We start from the raw sequence: 25250 nt of genomic DNA, 5'->3' as shown, positions 1-25250 counted from the left end.
TAAATAAAGAGTAAGAAAGAATCACATAATTTTATATAGTTTTTAATTAGTACTTTATTAAGTGTATTTTGATGATTTTCGATACCAAATCTATAAAAAAATTAAAGTTGATTTTAATTTCTAAACTTTGATACAAAATCAAATTTTTTTCATATTCTAAGTTTTAATACGGTTCGTTATTTAAATTTTAAAAATAAATAATATAATCATTATAATTCAATTGTGTTAAAGTTTTTATCTAATCAAACAACAATTTAGCATTTGAGTTGATTAAATCATTTAACATAAAAATATTAATAATATTTAATTAAAAGAATTATATTTATTTATTTTTAAAATTTAAAAACCAACATATACAAAATTCTAGAATTGAAATGAGTCAAAGTTAAAGTAGTACACTTAAATAAATCTCTATATTTTAACTGCTTAACCAATATTGACTGTGTTTTATTAATTTTAAACCATTGATAAAAAATAAATTACAAGCATTGAATTAATATCAAAAGGTAATTCTAGTATTTATTTATTTCCCACTTCAACTTTCTGTTTTGTTAATATGATTAGTTGGTGAAGAAAAAATTAGAGGCCGCCAAAACTGTGAATGGTGACGCTTCGCTGTCTGCGTCCATTGCCTTGCGTTGCATTGCGTGTCGTTTATGCCCTTCTTTTGTCGTTTTCATCCATCACAAATTCACAATTCGCTTGTTCCCATTCACCAATTAATCGTTCATTCCCACCCAAACAGAACAGAACCTTCAGATACAGAGAGAGAATCGTGATATGGGTAGTGTCGTTGTGATTTGGTGGAGAAGGGAATAACAACACGACACTTGTGCCTCCAAAATAGGATTTGATTTTCCTTCTCTCTCTCTAAAAATTATACTTATGGCAACGCCTTCCATGATTCACGCGCGCTGTGCTTACTCGCCAAGAATTTGCAATCGCAACAACAAACCCCCTTCGCAACAAGCTCCCGTAGCTTCTTCCTGCTCTTCTTCCTCCTCGGCTTCCAATTCTCCCTTTTCTTTCTCTTCTGGTAATTTTCATTCACTTCTCAATCCCAATCCCCAAAGTTTATTTTCTAACACCCATTTCATGTTGTTTTACTTACTGTTCCAACAATTAAGAGCTTTTGTTTCTTCTATCGCATGCCAATTATACATTCAGCCTTCGTCATTCTGGATTTTTCCTTATCATTTTAATTCTGGAGCATTGGTGAAGCTTTAATTTTAAGATCTGCATTTTATAAAAATCTATAATTCCCTTTAGAACCTGTCGAGGTCTTGTTTTAAGACACTTCTATAGGTTAAGAATAAAAAAAAATTAATTATATATTTTTAAGTTATAAAAAATTTAAATTTAAATAAAAGTTATAAAAATTTAATTCTTATGAAACCCTACCATTAAATAAGAATTAAGATAGTTTTAAAAATTATATGGACTTAAAGTAAAGTTGGACTTTGGGAGAAGAATGGGGTCCACCGTTCCACTTACGGGAAAAGAAGAAGAAGAAAGTGTAAAATTAAGGTAGTCATAACGGCCCAGTTTGTTATACTGGGCTAGAGGGTGGGGTGGGCCTGGTACTGGCCCGCGAGATGATCCACCTTCCTTGATTGCTTGGTATTGCATACTTTTCTACCAGGATTAATGGGAAATTGTGAAGTGACTAGATGACCAATTTTTTTGTGCTGATTTTATATTTTAGTACTTTACAGCTGGCTTGTTGGTAGTCTTGTATTGCATTGAATGTTTTTGTTGTTTATCTAATTCTACTGACTGTTAGAAATTTAAGTATCAATTGAAACGAATTGACAGAAACCCATTGATTGTCTTATGATTTGGATTGAAGTTTTTATCTTATAAATAACTCTTTGACAGAAGGAACCACGGAAACAATGCCCTTGCTAATACCAAAGTAGAGATTTTTCACTGAAACTAAAAACATGCGTGTGAAAATCTTAGTGATGAGACCATTAAAGCCCCTTGAGTTCCGTATGGTTATTGATAAAAAAACCTAATTAACCTTAAAACCCTGATCAACTAGAGGTATGCAATCATACCTATGTTCCTGTCAATCTCTAAACCCCACTGGCGTGGAGCTTACCGATAAACACTATCCTATACTATTTCCGTAGGTACCACTGCTTAATTGAGATACTTGTGTTTTGGCGTAACATTTTTTGAATGTTATCAAAATGGATGTGCACTAGACTTGGAAAATGCAATAGAGGCATTACTTGAAGGACCTAATCTCTTTTGTCTTGAGTTTCATTAGCTCCATTCAACCAAGCATTCCCTAGGTAGATAGTGTGGGTGATTTTCTGCAGTAGACCAGTTCAATTTAAATGCAACTATCAGCACTCTGAAAGTTGATATTATAGCCGTTGAAGCAGGTGTCGTCTCGGATTGTGGTGCAGAAATGCATCTTGGAACGAAATGAGTAAAAACCCTAGAACAAAAAATCAACGAAGGAAAAAATGGACGGCGTCGAATGGGAGATTTACAGTATGAGAAGAAGTCACATCACTTGGTGGAAATTTCAAGATAACTGAGAAAGATTTATTATTTTAAATCGAAGATTCAAAAATAAGAATTAATAGTTCAAAGGAAAAACTCGAGACTTAGAAAAGAAAAAACTCAAATTTTCATTTATTCAAATCTCAAGGTTTTTCTTCAAACCAATGATTCTTATTTTTAAATTTTCAATTCAAAGCAACGGATATTCCTCATTTGGAATCTCTTCCGAGTAGGGTGACTTCTTCCTCCTCCACAAATCCCCCATTTGACGCCCCCTATTTTCCTCTTCCCGCTCCGAAACGTATTTCTCCATCCACAATCCGAGACAAGACCTATAACACCAGTAGTCAACCAATGCAACGAATCTTCCCATTGCTTATGCTACTCATTAGGAAAATAGACTCTTAACACCTTATTTAGTTTTTCAGTTTGCTCATCTATTTTAGGGTGATGGTTTAGATCATTTGAATAGCTGTACCCTCCATTTAGGCAAAAGAAATTCAGATCAGAACTTACTTTTAAATGCTGGATCCCCATTTCTTACTAAGGAGCTTGGCACTCCATGAAAATGAACAAGCTCCTCAGCTAAACTAAGCCACCCTTTGAGATGAAGGGATATTTCAATAACTAGGTTGTCTTGTGATAAAATCCATCTCCACGTCATCCGTTAGAGCCTATGGTCCTGTATAGGTATAGGTAAAGCTTGAGTAGACCTGCTGGATAGGGTGTTCCACTACAAAATCAGCATTCATTGATTGCTGAATTTTATAAGCATCCGGTGAAATGGCCTGTGACAATTCTCTTTTTTTCATTCGTGATAATGCATCAATACCATCAATATTTTTTTCATTAGCGGGCTTACATAATCTATAAAATTTAAATGTTGTGTGCACTTAATGATTTGAATGTTGAGTTGGCAGGAGATCTGAGTATGTAGAACTTTCCAGAACTTTTATCTTCTTATGTGTCTGACATTCTGCTCAATAATTTTGCATTGCTAGAGTTTGGCCTTGATATTTTTTGTCTCTTCACTTTGGACTATAATGTTTTCAAAATGACATTATTTTCAAACCCACTGTTAGATGGTGAAATGATAATAGGACAATGAAGTCTCCGAACAGTTGTCAAGCATTGCCTTAGAGTGATCATCACAAGATTCCATATCTTTGAATTGAATCAGATATTTTGCCAATTTTTTAGTCCCTGAATGCTTAGAGAGAACAGGGAAGAACATACCATTCTTAATCACATTGTTTTGTTTGTTATCCATTAAAACTATAGAGCATCATGGACTTTTTCTCAACAAGATTCTTATATATGCTGTCTCAAGGTCCCTTAGGGGTGAAAACCTCATTTTTTACAATTATTCCTTGGCTTGTGTTCTCCGTCCTCTTTGGTTTTCACTCTTTATCAATTATTCTTTGTATAATTCTAGGTGTTGTTGGAATTGTAGAGTTTATCTGGGAAGGAGAGAAAAGAGAGAAAGATGGGTGTGCATATTTGTTTACTGGCTGAATATAAGTTTGATAGATGTATAGATGTGATAAAGGATTACAACCCAGTACTCCTATTACTAATGATTAGGGGACAAGTACTAGTAATAATGTAAGCTATAAACACCAAGATCAAGAACCCAATATTCTAACAACAGTGATAATATTGGTGCAAATATAGTTTACTTTTTATTAAGGCTGGTAGATGAACTTTTGCAGGTACAAATATTGGACAGAGACACCAGGGCCTTAGTGCTCATGCTATGAGTACCGTCACTCATGGAAATTCTATTTCTAGCATAGGAAATTTGAAGAACGACCCTGATCATCTCCTTGTTCTTGTCCATGGTATCTTGGCTAGGTATATAGTATATTTATATTATGAGAATTAAACCTTGTTCTTCAAAATATTTATGTTAAGATATGAATGAAGCTTGTCTTGAGCTATGGGTTAAAAGTGAAGTTAATGTGATCAATGCTTTTACAATTAATTACTATTCTAATGTTTAGCAGGAAAGGATTATTGTTTTCATCCTGTTTATGATCAATATATTGACAATCAACCTTAATGTGCCCTACATCCATAAATTTGAGAATGACAAGAAGTTGGATAATTGGTTGGTCTTATACAAAGTTGAACCAAAGATTTTATGCTGTTCTTTTGAATGTTGCTCAATTGGTTGGTCTTATACAAAGTTGTACTCATGTTTGTTTATTGATGCAGCACAGGGGACTGGACATATGCAGAAGCAGAGTTGAAAAAGCGTCTTGGAAAAAACTATTTAATATATGGTTTGTGCATCTTTTAACTTTGGTTCTCTATGTTATATTGCATAGTGTTCCTCTACTCCTATAAGTGGACTTTATTTGTTAAGTGTACAATGGTGTATCCCATTAAAAAATTAATGGGTTAAAGTTATTCAAATTAGTTTAGTGTGTTAAGATTGTCATGCAGTTGAAAGTAAATCAATGGTGGATACACCCTTAATTGTGCATTTCACATACAAGTTTACTTTACAAGAGCTTTTTCTTTCTCTTATTATGTAAAGTTTGATCATTGAACTATAGTGTACTTAGTCTCTTTAAATTCAATGTCACTTTTGGAATGTTTCTTTCTCTTTAACCATAATGTTTGATTAAGAAATTATTCTAACATGAGAACAATTGTGAAAATATTAATGATCTATGTTGGAGACAACTTAGATATGTTGGCCAACTAAAAAATGATATACTATACAAGTTTGAGTAAATTTGCAAATTAAACAAACACTACTAGACTGTTCTTTTTACACTTTGTCTAGCTAATGCTGGAAAAAAAGACTACTTCTATAATTTGGAAAGAAGTAAGCTTAAGCTTTTTGCGATAATAATGAACTTTTTATATGTTGTGAAGACTTTCTCAGGTATTGGATGATTGTCTCATTCATGAATTTAAAACTATTTGTCTGTTATTTATTACAGTACATACACTTACACACATCTCTCTCTCTCTCTCTCTCTCTCTATATATATATATATATATATATATATATATATATATATATATATATATATATATATATATATATATATATATATATATATTGTTTAGGACAGTTCTTACCGATTATTTGTTGTTTGCAGTCAGTTCATCAAATACTTACACTAAGACATTTACTGGGATTGACGGAGCTGGAAAGCGGTTAGCTGATGAAGTGAGTTCCGAGCTACGAAAATTTATCAAAGTTTGAAGGCTCCATTTAAGTTCTGATAGCTTTATTTTCTCTTGAATTGTTTCCTGTTGAATGATTATTGCCTATCATGAAAACAGGTATTGCAAGTTGTTAAAAAGACAAGGAGCCTTAAAAGAATCTCCTTTCTATCCCATTCTTTGGGAGGTTTGTTTGCTAGATATGCAATTGCTGTTCTTTATTCACCTGATACCTATAGCAGAGATCAACCAGGTGATCTAGAAAACATGACAGAATATCTCCAGGAAACAAACTTTTCCAAAGGAGGCTCAATAGCTGGGTTGGAGCCAATCAATTTTATAACTTTAGCAACTCCTCATCTTGGTGTAAGAGGAAAGAAGCAGGTTTGTTCAGGACAATATTAATTTTTTGTGATGTGTTCTCTTTTTTTGGTATATATTGACTTCTATTTGAAACTTGAAGACGGGTTTACATTTTCTTAAACTTGAAATTGTCTTGTTGCTCCCTTTGTTCAAATTACTAGTTTACTGAGAGGGAGGAAGAAAGATAAAAGACAATGAAACGCTGAATTGATATTAAGTATTAACTAAGATATTCATATTACATTGTAGTGATGTGTTTGATATGTTCATAGAACGTTAAGTACCAGTCTTATTTATACTAATCACAATCCTAGCTAATTTGCTGAACATATCATAATGAGATAAGGAAGTATGTTAACTATAAGATAATGAGAAAATGAGGAAGTTAATCTTTCGAAATAAAGTAATATATGATAGGATATAGTTTGATATTTTCAAATATTCTAACACTCTTCCTCAAGTTAAAGTTTATAAGTTTTAGGCTTAATATGAATAAATGTCTTTCTTTTCTTTCATTTTTATGGGCTTCACCAATAAAGACGACTGTGGAAACTCATAAAGAGAGGTTGGAGTCAGATTGTGATTGAGACAATAGCTAGGGCCTAATCACCTTAGGTCAAATTTGGAGAAAATTTGAGGTGAGATTGAGTGGGACAAGCTGACCGGGCAAGGGCAATATGGAGGAAACTGAATCTTTAGAACTATTATGGGGTCAAGAATGATTCATTGAGATTCTCATGAGGCCAAGGTACATTTGGGATAAAGTAAGTCTAACTGTGTATGAGAAAAGACAAGGTTGGACACCTTTCATCTTTCTATCATCAAAGCTAATATTCCTTGTTGAATGCAAATCAAGCACAGAACAACCACGGTAGGGTACACATAGATAAGAAAAAGGAAAAAGTCAACTAATGGTAAGATTTATTAGAATCCCTTTGCAACTGAGCTTGATGCATCAATTGTAAATGTAGTCATTGAAGCAAAATGAATCGCACTAGGATGCAAAATTCAATGATACCCTTATAAGGAAAAACCCAAGCTTTTACTTCTATTGCTTGTGGCTAGGGAAGAAAATGTAGTCTCTTTGAATGCCAAACACATAGCAAGATGCAATTGGTGACAGAAGATGGTAAGTGGACAATAGCGACTGGTTTTCTCTCTTAGAATTTTCCAATTTGGGGTTGGACCTAATTCAACCGTAAAAGTTAGCTCATGAGTTTGAGTTTCCTTCCACTTATATACATAAATATAACTAGTTGATGTACTATCTGCAATACACACCTTTAGCAACAAAGAGTGAGCGCTCTGGAGGTGAAAGTTGCACAAGTGGATGGTTGGTAGGTCCTCAACAATTGTTAAAATGAATATTTTGTTTGTTTTAGAATTTGAATATAGATCGAACTCAACCATACAAGTTAACAACTAGTGTTTTGGCAGGGACCTACTCTGTTTAAAATGCTCAAGAATATTTAAGTTTTATGTTTGAATATTCTATATTGTCTCTTGCAGTTTGAAGGTAGGATTACATTTAGCCACCCTTTTTTCTGCAGTACCATTTTCTATTCACCTGAATACTGTAAAAATTTTATATAAACATTAGTGGACAAAACTAATTTATTAGATGGATTTTCATTATTGATGCCCTATAATTTTCTCATTAACAAGTATATTACAAAAATTACTCTAATATATTTTTTCTGTTTTCATTATATACCCCTCTTTATCATTACGTTTATTTTCATTATTTTATCTATCAGTTTTTTATCATCAAGCATTGATACTCAAGACAACACCAACTACATTGTTTTCTAAATGATTTGACCCACGTTTTTATCCATCAAATAAATTTCTTTGCTATCCCTTCTATTGTCTCTTGGCTAATAATTGTCTTAACTATTCCCTTTAAAATAGTTTCCGGTAGATCTTACCTTCAATTATGCATGCCCGTATTTGTATTTTGAGATTTTATTTTTATTTTAATAAAGGGATGCAGCATTTGAAGAAATGTCGAAATCGAAAGAGGAGAAAGTGCATAACTTTTCTTCTAATAGAAATTCTGATGGAGAGAGTACTAGAATAAGATTTGCATAATTCATGAACACGCCCTACTAAAATTTCAATTCTACTAGAGAAACTCAAATATTACAGTCATGAAAAAATTATTAGAAAAAGATGCTTATAAACTGGAATTTTAAGTCAAATGGATGAAACTATGCATGAATTCGGGCCCTGTTTATATGTCTTGTCAATGCACGTGGGTATTACTCAATTTTGTACTGAAAATTTTCAGGACATAAGAGTTTGATTGTTTACTCTGCATATTTTTCAGCTCCCATTTCTGTTGGGAGTCCCAATCCTAGAAAAGCTAGCTGCTCCCATAGCTCCTTTTTTTGTTGGTAAAACAGGTAGTCAGTTGTTCCTTACTGATGGTAAACCTGATAAACCACCTCTTCTATTGAGAATGGCTTCTGATTGTGATGATGGAAAGTTTCTGTAAGTAAAGGAATCTATTTGTGCTACTTTATATTCCGCTTTTCCACTTAAGTAATCTAACACTAAATTTTATATTTATGTAGGTCTGCACTTGGAGCATTTAGATGTCGCATCATTTATGCTAATGTTTCATACGATCGTATCCTCTCAGTATGTTTTTTTGTTTTACTACCTTCTAGGCATATCAGTAACTCATGGTCCACTTCTCCCCATCTTGGTAATTTCTTCAACTTTATATAGATATGGTAGGGTGGCGCACTTCCTCTATAAGGAGGGAAACTGAGCTCAGTAAGGTGAATATTGATGATTTATCCTTTTAGGTTGTCTTATTTTGTTGGTTATTGATCTCTTAACATATGCAAGTTTAAAGATGAATAATTTATACTTAGATTACGACTAAATTAGAATCTTGTTGGATGCTTTTATACTTAACATCCTAAATGTCTTTATGTCTGGCATTTGTAATCTCTTTTCTTGTCTCAACTCTTAGATTTATCACTTAAATGTAATTTGTAATTTAAATTCTACAATTGCTAGTGCTAATAGGATAAAATTTTGTTTGTCAGAAATAAATAAGTAATGAAAATAATAGAACTATAGAGGTATAAAAGGGGGTTATTATTATTTGACTACTTTGTGAACTAGAACTGTTAGAGCATCAAATTTCCTTTCCCCTCTCCTATCAATAATAATAACAACAACAAAACTTAATAATAATAATAATAATAATAATAATAATAATAATAATAATAATAATGTATTATCTTTCAACAGAAAAATGTGGTTTAAAAGTGAGGTAGAGGCTACCACGGCGAAGTTTAATTGGCCAATTGTGGAAAAATAAATAAATATATAAAATTTGATCCCAACAGTTAAGTATCTCATCAGAATTGACATTTTTTTAATTTTTTAATTCTTTGAAAATTACTTGTGTACTACTATACTTCACTTGAAGAACTTCGCTCGTTTGACTATTGATTGACATATTCAGTTCTTCACATTTTCAATTATCGGGTGGTAATATACTTTGCACTGTATTAACTCAGATCATTTGTGGCTTAATTTATGCTGTCCCTTCATAATTTCTTAATAAGGAATTCCAATTGAGTCACAGCCTGTCAACAAATTATGAAAGCATGTATCCAAAAATTGGGATGTAGTACTGGTTCTTAGGGATCTGTTAGTTAATCCCTCTAAAACGAATAAAATTAAATTAAATGGATCAATATACTGCAGCTAAAATGTTGCAAGTGATGTTAATTCTGGCATCTAGTTTAGTGTTAACTTCCGTGCTGCAAACGTGGGAGAGAAACTATAGATGATACGATGCCTATCAGAAAGATGACAATCTTTCTGAATTTGAATAATTTCTGTAAAATAACAAAATATTTAGATGAGATAAATCAGAGTTTATAATTTTATAATTATAAAGAAAGCAGAATAAGACAAAGATGGAATGTGACACAATCTAACAGATTAATAAACATAGAAAGATTTTCCACAAATAAATCCTTTTTTATAAGAACCAAATAATATTTGACATCACAAAAATCTCAGTCATTGATAAAGATCCTCCTCAAATTCTGTTCAGAAGATAGTCCTCTATCAATAGATGTTGGATAAAGGAAAAAGTGCTGCAACATTAATTTTTCAGTAGGGGTTCTATTTTGAAAGTTGAAGGAGTAAATGTTTAATGTATGAAAGGGAAACGCCTGGATTGTGAAAAGATGTGAATATCTTTCTGTGGTACTAACATTTTCTATTGTATTGGCAGCCTCCTCGCCAATCTTTAGATGGATACAAGCACGTAGTTGATGTGGAATATTGTTCCCCAGTTCCTTCTGACGGCCCTAAATTTTCTTCAAAAGCAGTGCAAGCAAAGGAGGCGGCACAAAATTCTCCCAATACACAGAGTACTGTAGAATATCATGAAATTGTAGAAGGTGATCATTTTTTCCCAAAATTACTGAAGATGTATCAATTATCTTCAGCTATTGATATTCCTCTAAAGCCACTCATCTTTTTAACAGAGGAGATGATTCGGGGATTGCAGCTGTTGGGATGGAAAAAAGTTGATGTCAGCTTTCACTCAGCATTCTGGCCTTTCTTTGCTCATAACAACATTCATGTACTGCATCCCTTTAATACGTCTAATATGGCGGATGATGATGGTATCATTGATACAAAGTTTGTAACACGAGAGATTGTTTGATTTCAGGTGAAAAACGAATGGTTTCACAATGCTGGTGTAGGAGTAATTGCTCATGTGGCTGACAGCTTGAAACAGCAAGAAGCATCATCACTATTGTCTGCTAGCTTGTGACTGCTGTATGTAATTTCAGTTTTCTTGGGACATGTCTAACTTCACAATACTAGCTGAAAAAAATTCTTACTATAGTAGTTAGTCATCAATATAATTACAGTATTTTTTTACTCGCATATTTCATATAAAGATACAGTAGTTCTTACTTAACAGGGAGTATCATGTAACTTACAGAAAAATACATTATCATACCAATGAAAAAAAACAATATGGTTTGTGTAGCAAGGGTTATTATTACACATTTGACAATTTGAGTTTCTACTTATTGGGAAATGATGTACACTAATTGTTTTGTCCTTGTTATATGTTACAACTTACACTTGTCATTGACATGATTAAGCTAGGCTGGTGGCTTTTAAGCCGTGTCTCTTGCACCTATCATCGGGTGTTTTAGTTGTCTCTGATTTGAATTTCAACTTAAAATCTCGGCTTTATATTAAAACATTATTTTGGTTGGAAGAGCGAACGGTTGAGAGGGAAGAGATTTTTATAGAAATTACACTTTTTGTTAAGAGGGAACGGATGAGTGGGAATAACGGTTTCCATAGAAGTTGGATGTGATATTTTTAACTTGAACTGATATAAACAAGTTGGATTATGTTGTATCTTATTTACATTTGACAAATGCTAGTTGTTAGTATTTTGTTAGTAAATGGAGTTGAATTTACAACTTTTCCCGTCCTCCATTTCAAGTTCTTTAAATCAATCTTATAGTTTGCAAAAGTTAGTCTCTCATTTTTCTTTTTAACTCTTATCAGTAATTTAACCTTATAACTCTAATTGTTTTTGTTAAGTGGAAAAGTTCATCAAATCATATTTAAAAATGTATAAGCATATGTACAGAAGAAAATTTTACAATTAAGTTAAATCTCATTATCTCACTTAGTGTAGTTAGATGATTAGAAGCTTGAATGATGATTCTAACAATAAAATTATTTCTTGGATCACTTGCACCTTTTCTCCTCACTTTTTCTAGAGTATATTGTGTATTAATAATGTAAGGGAGTAGTTACATCTTGAAGAAAGATTTACTAAAGACAACCCTTTTGTAACTACGATATCCTTTAAAAAATTCATCCTATGCGACAACTTTTTACCGGCATAAAAAAGTTGAACAAAAAATTTACTATATCATTTTTATTCATATATTTCTGTATAAAGATGAACTATTATTATAATATTCTCTTCTTACAAATAATATATAAAGGAGTTTACAAATCACGATTAAATCAAATAAGTTCTAACTATACAATATTTTTGGTATACTATTGTAACTGCTATAATCTAATATTTTTATTTTAACGTCTTTTCTCAAGTTGGTAAATAAATATCATACGTTCTTAACTTGTGTAATAATTTCTCAAAAACGTTTCTTGTCAAAGTTTTGGTTAGAATATTTGTCAACCCATCTTTACATAGAATACTTGACAATTTCGAAATATTTTTATAGTTTTTCTTTTACGAGAAAACTATCGATCTCTATATTTTTCATACGATAGTGTTGGATAAGTTATGAACAATGTTACACACAAATTTATTATTACAATACAATTGAATGTGATGTGTATGTACATGTTCTAAATTATCAAAAAGTAGTATGAGCTACAAACCTCCTCAAAGTTAAGTTGCACCGGATATAGCTATAACTCTCTCTGCTTCTTACTTTTTCATATGAGAATATTATCTTTTACATATGATGTGAAATGTCCAAAAGTTGATCTTTTGTTATTAAGAGCACTTGTCCAATATGCATTAGCATAAACTATCACATTTTGTTGTTAGAGTTTTTTTTAACAACTTTTATTCCAAAAGTATCTTTTACAATCAGTATAACAACATCTATGTGTTTTTCTCCTATATTATGCATGAACTAACTAACCACACTAGAGTGTAAATATTGTCTCCTATATGAGAGATACATCAATCTTCCTAGACAAGTCTCTTATATATCTTCTTATTAGTTAGAATCTGATCTTCTTCAACACACAACTTGAATTCCAAGAAACAACTTCAAAGGATCAAGATCTTTCATCTTAAATTCTTTTGTCAAGTATTCTTTTAATATTTTGGTTTCCTCTATATTATTTCCATAACTATCATGTCATCCACATATCTAAAAACAAACATTGACTTGGTGAATCTACCAAACCATGTTTGTGATGATTATTTTAGTTCGTACAATGATTGTTTCAACTTATATGTCTTTTTATCATGTGTATATGAAATTTCACGTCTTTTTAATAACTCTATTGTAAAAAAAAATATTTTTTGCATTAAATTGTTGTAAAAACCAATTAAGATTTACCTTTAAAGATTTTGATGGAGTAAATATTTTAGTGTAATATATACATTTTGCCATTAATTTGACTTTGAATCTTTTAAGTGCACTGTCTATAGCATATTTTAGATTATTCATTCATCAATATTTTACAGATTTCTTTTCAATTGGACAATTTACCAACAATTCCCACATTTTATTTCTTTACAAAGTTGCATCATCTTATTCATTGCATTCTTCAACCTAAAGTCACCTAAAACTTCATCCATACGGTTAAGAATGGAAAAATTAAATAATTAACTTATAAAGCAATATTTGAGTTAGACATATTTGATAATTTAGGTGTTCTTACTCATTTTCTTCTTATTTTCTTACCAAAAATTTTCATTTATACGGGAACAATCCTTCTACTTGTATTATATGTGCTATTTTTATTTCTTTATTTTTTAATACTATGTTGTTTACAAATTTTTAGACGACATTAGTCCTCATAGTCATAAAAGTAATAGTCATGATATAGACAAGATAAATAATATTCTACCTCGACAATCCACATTTGAAAAATGTAAACACTGTTAATATTAAATGTCGTTATTATACATAAATTATATTAAAACTATTTTAAATCACTTCAAATTTAATTAGTATATCAAATTGATTGGTTGATTACTAAATTGAATACACTAATTAATCACTCAAACGATTTTTTTTTAATTTTTAAACAATACTAGAAATTGTGCAAGTTAATATTAAAATCACTTTTTATTAATTGAAATTTTGCTACTTAAAAATAATAGTATACAAGACTTGTCGGTGTTTGCACTATTTATCGCGTTTTATATCTTTATTTCATCAATTTTGTGATGTTTATACTAAATGCAACGCACTGCATTATATAGTTGTATCACTTTTTTTAGATAATAGCACTCCTATTACTTATTTACCCTTATGTGAGTCTTCAAAAGGTTGGATGCCAATTTAACTCATCAAATCCTACAATTTGAAAAATGTAGAAACCAAAAATTGAACGATAAAATATTGGGACTAATGTCAACTTATGACAATATTTTGTTAGCATACAAAGATCAACATTTTAGAGTCACTTTATCATCTTCATTAAATATTAATTAGATGTCTAATTAATTTAAAAACTATGATATGACAAAACAAATTGAAAACCAAAAAGGATAATCCGACATAATATTATGTTCTTCAAAACAATATTGCTAGCGCCTAACAAAGCCAAATCACACAAGACTCATTCTACAAGTGTACACACACATTGGTTTGATTTAGATTTGACCATACTAATTATTATATAAACCAAAATACTTCAATATGTTTGTGGGTTGGATTTTTGCACTTTGTATGTATTTTCGATTTAATTAGACACAATATAAATGAACTCGTCAATCATTGAATCAATTTATTTTTCGTTTAGTTGAAAAAAACATGTTTTTTAATCAAATATAGTATTAGCTCATTCAAATATATGATAGAGGTACCATTATGTAGCCGACTGTACAGTTGAAATTAATACATCAATCCATCCTGAGCGTTGGATTATTTTAGATTATATCGAAGGGTGAAGAAGGACGAAGTGGACCGAAATGAAGAATTCCATCATACACAGAAATATAGTATAATTTTTAATGTTTCCGTGTGAACAACAACCCCTCAATTTCAAAAAGACAAAAAAAGTGAATTTGAAATTTCAATGCCCACCAAACGCCAATCAATTTGCCTCCCTCTCAGTTCCACGCGCCTACCTCTCCCGTCACCATCACAGCCTCCCCCACTCTTCGCCTGAACACAAACGCGTGACAGACACTCTCCTTGATACGCGTGGGTACTCACCATCTCCCACGACCAACCCGTGCCGTCGTGCCCTGTCTCTCCACAACTAAACCCTGCGCTCATCAACTTGCAAACACTCACAACACACACAAATTTCTAGAGAGAGAAAGTGTGAGGAGAGAGAAAGTTGCAGATCCTCCATGGCCTCCACCAAGGAACGCGATAACTTCGTCTACGTTGCCAAGCTCGCCGAACAAGCCGAACGCTATGAAGGTGCTTTGTAGTAATCCATTCTCTTAAATGCTTCCACTCTGTCGTTTTTTTTGTCTACCGATTTTACTGCGTTGAGATTTGAGAGTCACCACTGTGCTGACCTAGATGTTTAATTTGGAAATCACTTTTTTCTGGTTTAATTTGAATTTCGTGGAGACGAATTCTGAGATTTAGAGTGTTTGGTGTGGTAGAAATGGTGGATGCAATGAAGAATGTGGCGAAGCTTAACGTGGAACTAACGGTTGAGGAGCGGAACCTTCTGTCGGTGGGGTACAAGAACGTGGTGGGTGCTCGTAGGGCTTCGTGGAGGATTCTTTCGTCGATTGAGCAGAAGGAAGAGGCGAAAGGGAACGATGTGAGTGTGAAGCGGATAAAGGAGTATAGGCAGAAGGTGGAGTCTGAGTTGTCCAATATCTGCAGTGATATCATGACTGTTATTGATGAGCACCTTATCCCCTCTAGCACTACTGGTGAACCTAGTGTCTTTTTCTACAAAATGTGAGTGCTGAGAGGTCTTTTTTGTCTCTCACTGTGGATTTAGAGATTCATGCATGTTGATGTCTCTGTTGTTGGCTGCAGGAAGGGGGACTATTACCGGTATCTCGCGGAGTTCAAGTCCGGTGATGAGAGAAAAGAGGCTGCTGATCATTCCATGAAAGCGTATGAGGTATGCTTGTATTTGGACCTCCTGCATCTGTTGTGGTTAAAATTTAAAATGTCTTGATGTTTGATGCCTGGTGATTCATGATGTATGTTGTTGGTTGCTTTGCTTCTTAGCATGTCTCCGGTAACCAAGGGCAGAGAGGAGAAACGTATATGTTTTTGCATTCCTTTATTATTAACTTCAAGTCTTGCTTATTGGTTTTTCCTTGTGCTAATCTGATGAAGCCAATGAGTCATTGACTAAAGTGCAAACACTATTGGACTTCTAAAAAAAAAATCCCTGAAGGTAATCGTCTAGTCAACCATCTATTATTGTAATATAAATCATATGACTTGAATACTGTCGACACTTTTCTTAATATGTATGTTTATGTTGATGTTATGTTCACTTGTTGATGGTTTATTTGCCATAGTCATTGGCCATGTAATATTGAAGTAGTGATTCTAGTGGTTCTTTACCATCAAGGTTGTAGCATACACGGTAATGAGGGAAAAATTAACTGAGGGAATGAGGGAGTGTGGATACAGTAGGTTAGGGTTTATTTTTCAGGCATAATTTCATCATATTGTGTTGTGACTTTTTATCAGCTTTACCAGTGTAGCACTTTTTGACATTTATTTAGATGTAGGCATTACTGATATGAATTTGGCTGCTAAGTTACCAAAGTATTTTCCACCTTTCATATTGATCTGAACAATTCTTAATTATTTCAGACAGCTTCCACTACTGCAGAGGCTGAGTTACCTCCTACGCATCCTATCCGACTGGGTCTGGCTTTGAACTTCTCTGTCTTTTATTATGAAATTTTGAACTCTCCTGAAAGGTATTGTTTTTATTTTGTTGTCCTGAAAGTATTATTGTTTGTTGACTCACCTCCTTGTTCATATACTATGTGTGTAAGTTGGCCTGTTTAACAAATTTAACACTTTACTCTTATATTTCAGGGCTTGTCACCTTGCTAAGCAGGCATTTGATGAAGCAATCTCTGAGTTGGATACTCTGAGTGAAGAGTCTTACAAAGACAGCACCCTAATTATGCAGCTTCTGAGGGACAACCTCACCTTGTGGACTTCTGACATCCCTGAAGATGGAGGTAGTGATTAATGGAATCCAATGCTCTCTATCACTTTGTTAGCTAGACTTTGTCTGCAATGTAAATTAAATAGATGATGTTTTTTAGTGTAAATTACACATTCTCCGAGGTTTAACAAAATTTCACTTGATATCCCTCCTTTTTTTGACCCTACGCAAACCACTGTTTATTCATACGACTTGTAACACCACATACCCTTACCATTAATACGGATATCCTATTTTTTATGTAGTTACATAGATTAAGGAATTACAAAGTAATGTCAAAAGAGGGAGGGGTATTATTGGGATGGGTTTAATAATTTCTTGAAATCTCGGGTGACAGTGTAACTTGTTCAATTTTTTTTTTTATTTGATATAGAAAGTCCATTTCAGGTATAGTAGACACTGTCATGATTTGTGGTTGATATGGTTATTTGTTTGTGGACCTCTGTGCATGTTATTATTAATGCACTACATTGTTCAGCTGAGTAAATATCGATTCTTACTTTGTTGTGTCTCCAAACAAGATTCAAAGCTTGAGATGGTAATAACTTGAACATAATTGGATATTGATATGTTCCGAGAAAAGTCGATTCTTCCCTTTGCAAATAATTGAATAATCCTGTGTTTATTAGAACTCCTGAGTATAGAAGAAAAGCCTGTACCTCGCAGTGTAACACTCTAAGTTGAAAATAAACTAGGGACGATTTGGGAAATCTGATCAAGATATTACTGTTAAATTGCTTTGTTGAAGCAACACATTTTAAAATGTTGACCTCGTTGAAAAGCTTTTACAAATGTTGAACTTCATCTTCCATGTGATCTTAATCCACCAAATTCTTGCAACCTAAAGACAACTTAAATTGTACGTAAGGTGATGTTTTCCTTGGTCTTTTTGTTTTGTTTTTCAATTCTTTATTTACATTAATGTATTCCTTCTACTGGTTATCATATTTGATGTTGATTTACTGTCAAATATACTTATTTTGCTGCTCTTTTAGACTTGGCTATTCCTTCTCATTTTGTTTTATAGTTATTTTCCTTTCGTTGTTCTATGATCCTGCCAACCCAGCACTAGTATATATGATTCCCTAGTTAATTAAATATTGTTCTTTTTTTTAACAGAAGAACAAAAGGTGGATTCTGCCCGAGCTGCTGGTGGTGAAGAGGCATAGGTAGGTTATCTACCCTCTTAGCAGATGGTATAGGGTTTTACCTTTTACCTTAACAAAGTTACATTTTGCAATGAAGTGAAGCAGGTATTGGCTAGGAATTGGTGTTCATACGAGAAGGCTAGCCTCTGTCGTGATAGTTTTACCTTTAGGATGTTGTAATAGAGCATGTTGTTGGTCTCTAGAAAATCATCATAGGGCTTTGTGATCCTTTTATTATATGCGTGTGCTTTCTGTTACTGGAGACGAGTTCATTTGCATGGTGTTTCGCTGTAATCTAGTGAATTGCTTCATTTTCTTGACTTCATCTTTCTAAGAGGATGCTACCTTGCATTCTTTTATCTGTTTACATAATATTTATTTAAAATTATGCGAATCATTGTTCCACAAGAAAATTTATCTATGGACTGTGATTTCCATCAAATTTCATGTTAAAATTTTCTTGGTGTTTGACCGGAGTTTCACCATTTACCACCACTATTGCAGTGTGATCATGATTGAATGGGCCATGTCAACAAATACTTTTACTAACGTAACTTCTTTTTCTATTTTTATAGGGGGCTTAATATAATGCTCATTCAGTAAATTCACAATAATACTGAAAAAAAAAAAGAAAAAAAAAAGTTATTTTGTAAACCAAATTATAGGAATAAATTGTACTTCAAATGTCAATAATTCGTGGTGTAATGTCTAATGGGCACTTTCTAGCCCTTATGGAAAGACATTCTTCACCATAGCCATTTCTGCTTTGTGAAAGAAAGAGATGCACTTTTGTTGTAAAACAGTTTTATGCAAACATTGGATAAAATGGGTTAAAAATTATTTTAATTCCTCAACTCAACATAACTGGTTTTTAGTCTTTTTTTAAAAAAATGTAGAAATGGGTTATAAAAAGGCGGAATTGGTGTATTTTCATTTACTCCATCAAAATATGTGATTATATGTTACATCACTGTTAAGAAACCTATTTTTAGTTTTGATTTAATGAAAGAAAATTTAAAATGACATAATCTCTATAAACATGACTTTTCACTCTATCTTAATCAACTTTTTATAGATTTTATGTTGTCATTTCATTATTAAGAATTATATCCATCTTTTAAACTCTTTAAAAACTTCAATTAAGTCTCACATTATTTAAAACTAATTGGCAATGACTAACTTAAAATTTTTATTTTTATTTAAGATAGATACGATATTTTACATGACAAGCTCTTATTCAGACATGTCATATGTGTTATTCATGATTATTTTATACTACAAAGATCTTTATTGTTCCCACAAATATCTTTCATGTGACTTTTTTTAACTTAATAAGTCTGCATGAGTGTTTTTCTTTATTGTAGTTTCAAGGGAAGAAAAATCAACGTTGTTTAAAGTGGTTTTTCTGTTCTTTTCCTTTACTCTTCCTTCTTGCAATATCTTTTATCTGTTGAATGAGGTTTATTGAAGTTTACATCTTTGTTAACAATAAAATTCACATAAATTACTCACCTGTAATTTGTCATCAATGATCCACTTACGATTTTAACATAAATTACTTGTGATTTATCACTATCATTCACCATGATTCATCGTACTTTTCCTTCTCATTTTTATACTTCATTTCACTTACAATGTAATATCTCAATGTTATAACCAAAAAGTGTGATCACCCTTTAGCTATTCAAGGTGTTATAAATTTTTCAATATTTTTCCCCTTTTTAGGTTGATCAACCTCTTATCTCTCCAACTGCCAGCCTTTTAGGTCTTTTAATTCCTTTTCCCTCTTTATGGTGAGCATTAAATCTACCAGCTCACTTAAATGCCTCCTAAATGTTGTTTTATCTACCAAATCTTTTGAGTTTCCTAGTATTCTCATTCTCAACGACTCACTCAACATTAAACAATCAATCAACCTAATCAATCAAAGATCCAATCAGCATTGGACCTAAGACCCGATCCACATTAAACCTACCATTACCTTATAAAACTAGTTAATTCAAATAAAATAAAAACAAATAAAAAAATTTATAAATATTGTGAAAACACAGGGAATAATTGTTAAAGATAATTTTTTTTTTCTAAAATAATTATTAAAAATAATTAAAAAAATTTAGAATAATTATTAAAAAAAACTATTTACAAAATAATTATTTTTTAAAATAATAATTAAGAGTAAAATTAAAAATACGAATAGACATAAAAGAAAAATTCTTTATATATTATAAATACAAATACGTATATACGTATTTGAGTGAGATATTCTTGTTTTAGTGTCATCTCTTTGTACAGGAAAATTATTTCAACCTCTTGATTATTTCAATAAAAGGAACAAACAACACAGATAAAATATTTTATTCTAATTAAACCAAAACAAGTGTTTTGTAATATAAATAATTTCTTCGTCGTATACTATTTATTATATTTATTTTAATTCAATTACGTTAAAAACACTCGATCGTTAAATATAAATTATCAAATATGAAAGTTAAATATCTCAAATATCAAAATCAAATCAAAATGACATTTGATAACTCAAAGTGCATTTCATAAAACTTTAAATAAATCTAAAATAATCATTTGTCACTTTTACATAAACAAATCCTTGTCGAAAATACTTCTAAATTTATCATCAAAATCAACAAAAACTATGCTCAAAATGTTACAGTTAAAAATCTATATAAATTGGAATATTTTTACATTAAATCAGTTTCTATAAAACCTTCAGATTCCATATAAATCTAAGAATTCAAAAATTGATATGGTTTTCAAAGAAGCATTTCAAAAACTCATGACAGTTAAATAAGTTATAACTTATCATTCAAAAGTTTAATTCACAAAACCAAAAACACCATTACAAATCTAGCGTAACAAACATTAATGTTTCCCATCATATTATCAGACATGAGTTACTTTAACCTCAACATGCAAGCAAAATAAAATCAAGGAACTTTATATTTGAGAAGAAAAACAATTACTCAAAACAAAACCAGATCAAATTATCTTCTATACCTTCTAATATTAATGCTCTAATAAGAACGAGAATGAAAAATTATTTTAGAAAGCTAAAAGGTAGTATAAAGAATTTATAAGTTAAGAACAGCGAAATATTTTAAATAAATAAATGATAATTTATTTTAAATAAAAAATATGTACGTATAAACATCAAATAAACTTAATAAAATTTAATTAAAAAAACTAAATTCACTTATTCAAAAAATAAAAAACTAAATTAGTTCAAAATTTTAAAATAAATTAATTCTAAAATATACTAAAAATTAAAAAATAAAAACATATTTAACCCTCCCTACAAAAGTGACAATAAGTTGGATTTATTATTTCCTTTAAGTCATTTCTCATTCATTTTCTATATACCATGATCCACTTTTTTTTTTTTATTCTAAAGAAGTGCTTGCAACAACGAGTAAATCTAAACAATGCTTGAATTTAGATGATGTTGGGTAGCTTATCTGACATGACAATCTTTTCTTGGCGATTTAAGTTATTACATGAGTGAAATATTATTGAGTTTAATTTGTATGCTCCATTCCTTTAAATGATGTTACATCTTTTCAAATGAAAATGAAGTTAATTATGAGAGGCCGACATTGTTACAGAGTTGATGAGTAGAGACCTTCGTTTAGGGTACAAAAATGTGATGTAAAGATGATCCACAGCACCACATTTCAAAAAAATCGGCTTCTTCATTTCATTAATTCATTCTGTCTCTTAAAAGTGGAAAATTCTAAGAATGTTAAATTAATGCGTCTTTTATATTCTGTCTCCCATCAATGTCAATGGCCATGGCACAATAAAAGGAGAGAGAGAGACCTCTGATTTTTAGTATTATGTATTGGCTCAAATTAAAATATGTATATACTAATATAAGACTTCATTTTGAAGTTTATAAAAAAATTGTGTATTTTTAATTTAATCCCTACTATATTCTTCTTATTCTGAGTATTTCAATTTTTATATTTTTTAATTAATTTTTTTATTTATTAGATAATATGATTGTTATATTCTTCCATTATCTTACTTATATATCTTCATGAGATGAGATTAATATGAGATGAATTGTTATTAATGTAAAGTTCCAAGTGACTTTTTTTTTTTTTCATTTAAAACATGTTTAATAACAATGGTGTTCCTAAAGATGGCGGTGACAAGATGATTCTTAGTCGTTGTAGGTCATGAAGTGAAAGTTACTGGAAAACATGAAGATCTTATTATTGATATCCAATATGTTCTCGATAAAAAACAATAAAAATAAGTGCATCATCATTTTTATATTAATCATATATGGAATCAAAACATTTTTTAACACGTGAAAATAAATAAGCAGAATAACAGGGTGAGATAACAACTATGTCATCTAGATAATGATGAAACAATTGAAAATATAAAATATTAAATATTTAATAGATAAAAATAAGAATTCAATTGAAAATATTTAAATTTACGAGGAAGTTGAAATTTAATTAAACTTTATGATGATAGTTATCTACAATTAACCACCATAATAGGCATTACATGGCTTAAGGTCGAAGGATTGAGTATTACATGCTTAAGAGTCTACATATTTTTGTATATACAGTTAATTAATATTCATGACAGCTTAAAGGATAAAGTTTATAAATATTACGCTGAAAAATTGAATGTGTTTTGGTATATACTAATATTTATACTTCATTTAGGAGTTCACGTTTAAGACAATTTTAAAACACTTTCTTCTTTTATTTTTTTAAAATATCAACGAAATTCTAATTTCCAAAACAAATTAGTACTTAATCCTAACAATGTTATTTTAATAAATTTCTATTTAGAACATTGATAATGACTATATGGAACAAAAATGAGGTTCCAAACACAAACTCTCCTTATCTAGAGAATTGTAACCCTTGTTCTGTTCGCAAGGAAAATGGAAAAATTGTTCCAAAGTCAAACTTTCATTCTGTTATGAATGGCGCGGGTAATGAGCATATGAAGGACATGGGACCCATGGGACACATGGCAAAGGGGGAGGAAAACAAAGGCAAACGAAAAAGTGGAAGGAAACGAATAATCAATTCTGCACTGAAGGATTTCGTATGGAGTACGACGTGATTATAAAAACAACTTTTGCTATAGGAGAAAGGGGGGATGTGAATTGTCTTTTTCTCTCTCTTGGCCCTTTGGGATATTTCTCTGTCATTTCTGTTATCTTTTTCTTCTGTCATGAACGTTGTACTGCTGTGACAGCTTGCACTTTTCATCATTTTCTGCTGATATGACTTTTTCATACTAGAATTCACACCCATACAGACCATTCTACTTTCACAGTTGCTATATTGTTTTGTTTACTAACCAAACACATTACATTTTGGTGCTTTCATCGACACCACCATGGCCGAAAACACACGTCTCAAGGATCTTGATGCTAACGTGAAGAAAATCCTTGACCTCATGGAGAAGCGTGATCTTAGTTATACAGAACGTTTTGAAAAGCTCGAGCTAGCCATCCATAACGTTTCCAAACAACAAGCCTTTGGTGGTTCGAACTCAACATCCAGCTCGTCGTTTCAGGTTCGGAATATTAAGATTGATTTTCCTAAGTTTGATGGTACTAATATTTTACAATGGATCTTTAAAGCGGAGCAATTTTTTGAGTATTATAATACTCCTGAGCTCCATCGTTTCACTATTGTTGCTATCTATTTGGAGAAAGATGTGGTGTCGTGGTTTCAGATGATGCAAAAGAACAACCCCTTCCAGTCATGGGATGGTTTTACTAAGGCATTAACCCTGGAATTTGGCCCTTCACCCTACGAATGCCCACGATCTGCTTTCTTCAAACTCTCCCAGTTGGGATCTGTCAATGATTACTACGTTGAATTCACGGCCTTGGCTAATCGCATTACGGGCGTTACCGCTGACGCCATCCTCGACTGTTTTTTAAGTGGCCTTAAACTGGAAATTAGACGTGACGTGTTGGCACAATCCCCAAACTCCATTCTCAAAGTTGTATCATTAGCTAAACTTTTTGAAGACAAATATAACCCTAATTCCAAACCTCACTTTTCTTCTAGCTACCCCAAAACGTATTCCACCAAAACCACAACCCACCCACACCTAAACCCAAATACCTTACCACCCTTGTTACCCCCACCAAACATGAAACCATTTAGCCAACCTTTCAAACCATCCACTGTCAAACACATTACCCCGGCGGAAATGCAAATTCGGAGAGAGAAAGGATTATGTTATACTTTGTGATGCCAAATTCACCCCAACCCATAACTGCCCTAATAAACAGTACCTATTACTTCAATACGAAGAACCCGAGGACCCTCCCGATCCAACACAACCAACTGCCACCCCTACTCATACCACCACCGACCATAACTTGGATCATCATCTTTCCCTCAATGCCCTTACAGGATCTCACGGAGTGGGTACCATGCGCTTCCAAGGCTCCATTCAGGGTGCCCCTATTCAGATTTTGTTAGACAGTGGTAGTTCTCATAGTTTTCTCCAACCTCGACTTGCAACTCACTTACAATTACCCATTGAACCCATTTTCACTTTTAACGTGATGGTGGGAAATGGCAACTCGTTGAAGGTTGAAGGTCTGATAAAGGACCTCACGGTGGCAATACAAGGTCATATCCTTACTCTTCCCGTGTATTTATTACCGATTGCTGGCGCAGATTTGGTGTTGGGTGCATCGTGGTTGGCTATGTTAGGCCCTCATATTTCAGATTATAGTACATTGACTCTAAAATTTTACTTGAATGGTGAATTTATTACTCTCCGGGGTGATAACTCTAAGCTTCCCACTCCAGTGCAATTTCATCATATCCGGCGAATGTCTCACACCCGTGCTATTGATGAATGTTATGCATTACAACTTTAACTTCCTACGGAGCCAAAGGATAACTGGGTTGACTGTCATGTTGACTTACACCTAGAGCTAGCTCTTCTCCTACATCAATATCGCTCTGTTTTTGCTGAACCTTCGGGTTTACCACCAGTTCGATCTCATAATCACCATATTCCCTTGCTGCCTGGTACGCAACCGGTGAAAGTTCGACATATAGATATCCTCACAGCCATAAGGAGCAGATCGAAACCATGATTGTTGCCATGTTG

At 32.1% G+C, this 25250-nt stretch overlaps 2 protein-coding genes across 4 annotated transcripts; both read left to right on the top strand.

The window, feature by feature from the left end:
- Positions 1 to 576: 576 nt before the first annotated feature.
- Positions 577 to 11104, top strand: LOC114178025 (putative lipase YDR444W). The gene is made up of 11 exons (XM_028063698.1): positions 577 to 1036; positions 4230 to 4371; positions 4735 to 4802; positions 5634 to 5704; positions 5821 to 6084; positions 8393 to 8556; positions 8640 to 8695; positions 8797 to 8849; positions 10331 to 10499; positions 10587 to 10684; positions 10775 to 11104. Exons 1-11 carry the CDS (start codon positions 886 to 888, stop codon positions 10877 to 10879), a joined length of 1341 nt encoding a protein of 446 aa, XP_027919499.1. The 5' UTR covers positions 577 to 885; the 3' UTR covers positions 10880 to 11104.
- Positions 11105 to 14962: 3858 nt separating this feature from the next.
- LOC114177912 (14-3-3-like protein C) lies at positions 14963 to 18532 on the top strand. Of its 3 annotated transcripts, none has more exons than XM_028063512.1 (7): positions 14963 to 15227; positions 15419 to 15725; positions 15807 to 15894; positions 16605 to 16714; positions 16836 to 16984; positions 18091 to 18140; positions 18225 to 18532. In XM_028063512.1, the coding sequence occupies exons 1-6, from the start codon at positions 15155 to 15157 to the stop codon at positions 18138 to 18140; spliced, it is 777 nt and encodes a 258-aa protein (XP_027919313.1). In that variant the 5' UTR covers positions 14963 to 15154; the 3' UTR covers positions 18225 to 18532. The 3 variants fall into 3 exon arrangements, with proteins under 3 accessions (XP_027919313.1, XP_027919312.1, XP_027919314.1); XM_028063511.1 differs by having other exon boundaries at positions 18217 to 18527; XM_028063513.1 differs by having other exon boundaries at positions 18222 to 18513.
- The last annotated feature ends 6718 nt before the right edge of the window (positions 18533 to 25250 follow it).

This window comes from Vigna unguiculata, chromosome 3 (genome assembly GCF_004118075.2).
Source record: "Vigna unguiculata cultivar IT97K-499-35 chromosome 3, ASM411807v1, whole genome shotgun sequence".
Lineage (NCBI taxonomy): Eukaryota > Viridiplantae > Streptophyta > Magnoliopsida > Fabales > Fabaceae > Vigna > Vigna unguiculata.
Note: the sequence above shows the minus strand (reverse complement) of the source record. Positions and strands in the feature narration are given on the sequence as shown.

Coding starts and splice junctions, on each gene's coding strand:
- LOC114178025 (XM_028063698.1), top strand. CDS start 886: ATGGCAACGCCTTCCATGATTCACGCGCGCTGTGCTTACTCGCCAAGA. Junction 4,372..4,734: donor GTCCATGGTATCTTGGCTAG/GTATATAGTATA, acceptor TTATTGATGCAG/CACAGGGGACTGGACATATG. Junction 8,850..10,330: donor GGGAAACTGAGCTCAGTAAG/GTGAATATTGAT, acceptor TTGTATTGGCAG/CCTCCTCGCCAATCTTTAGA.
- LOC114177912 (XM_028063512.1), top strand. CDS start 15,155: ATGGCCTCCACCAAGGAACGCGATAACTTCGTCTACGTTGCCAAGCTC. Junction 16,715..16,835: donor ATTTTGAACTCTCCTGAAAG/GTATTGTTTTTA, acceptor CTTATATTTCAG/GGCTTGTCACCTTGCTAAGC. Junction 16,985..18,090: donor TGACATCCCTGAAGATGGAG/GTAGTGATTAAT, acceptor TTTTTTTAACAG/AAGAACAAAAGGTGGATTCT.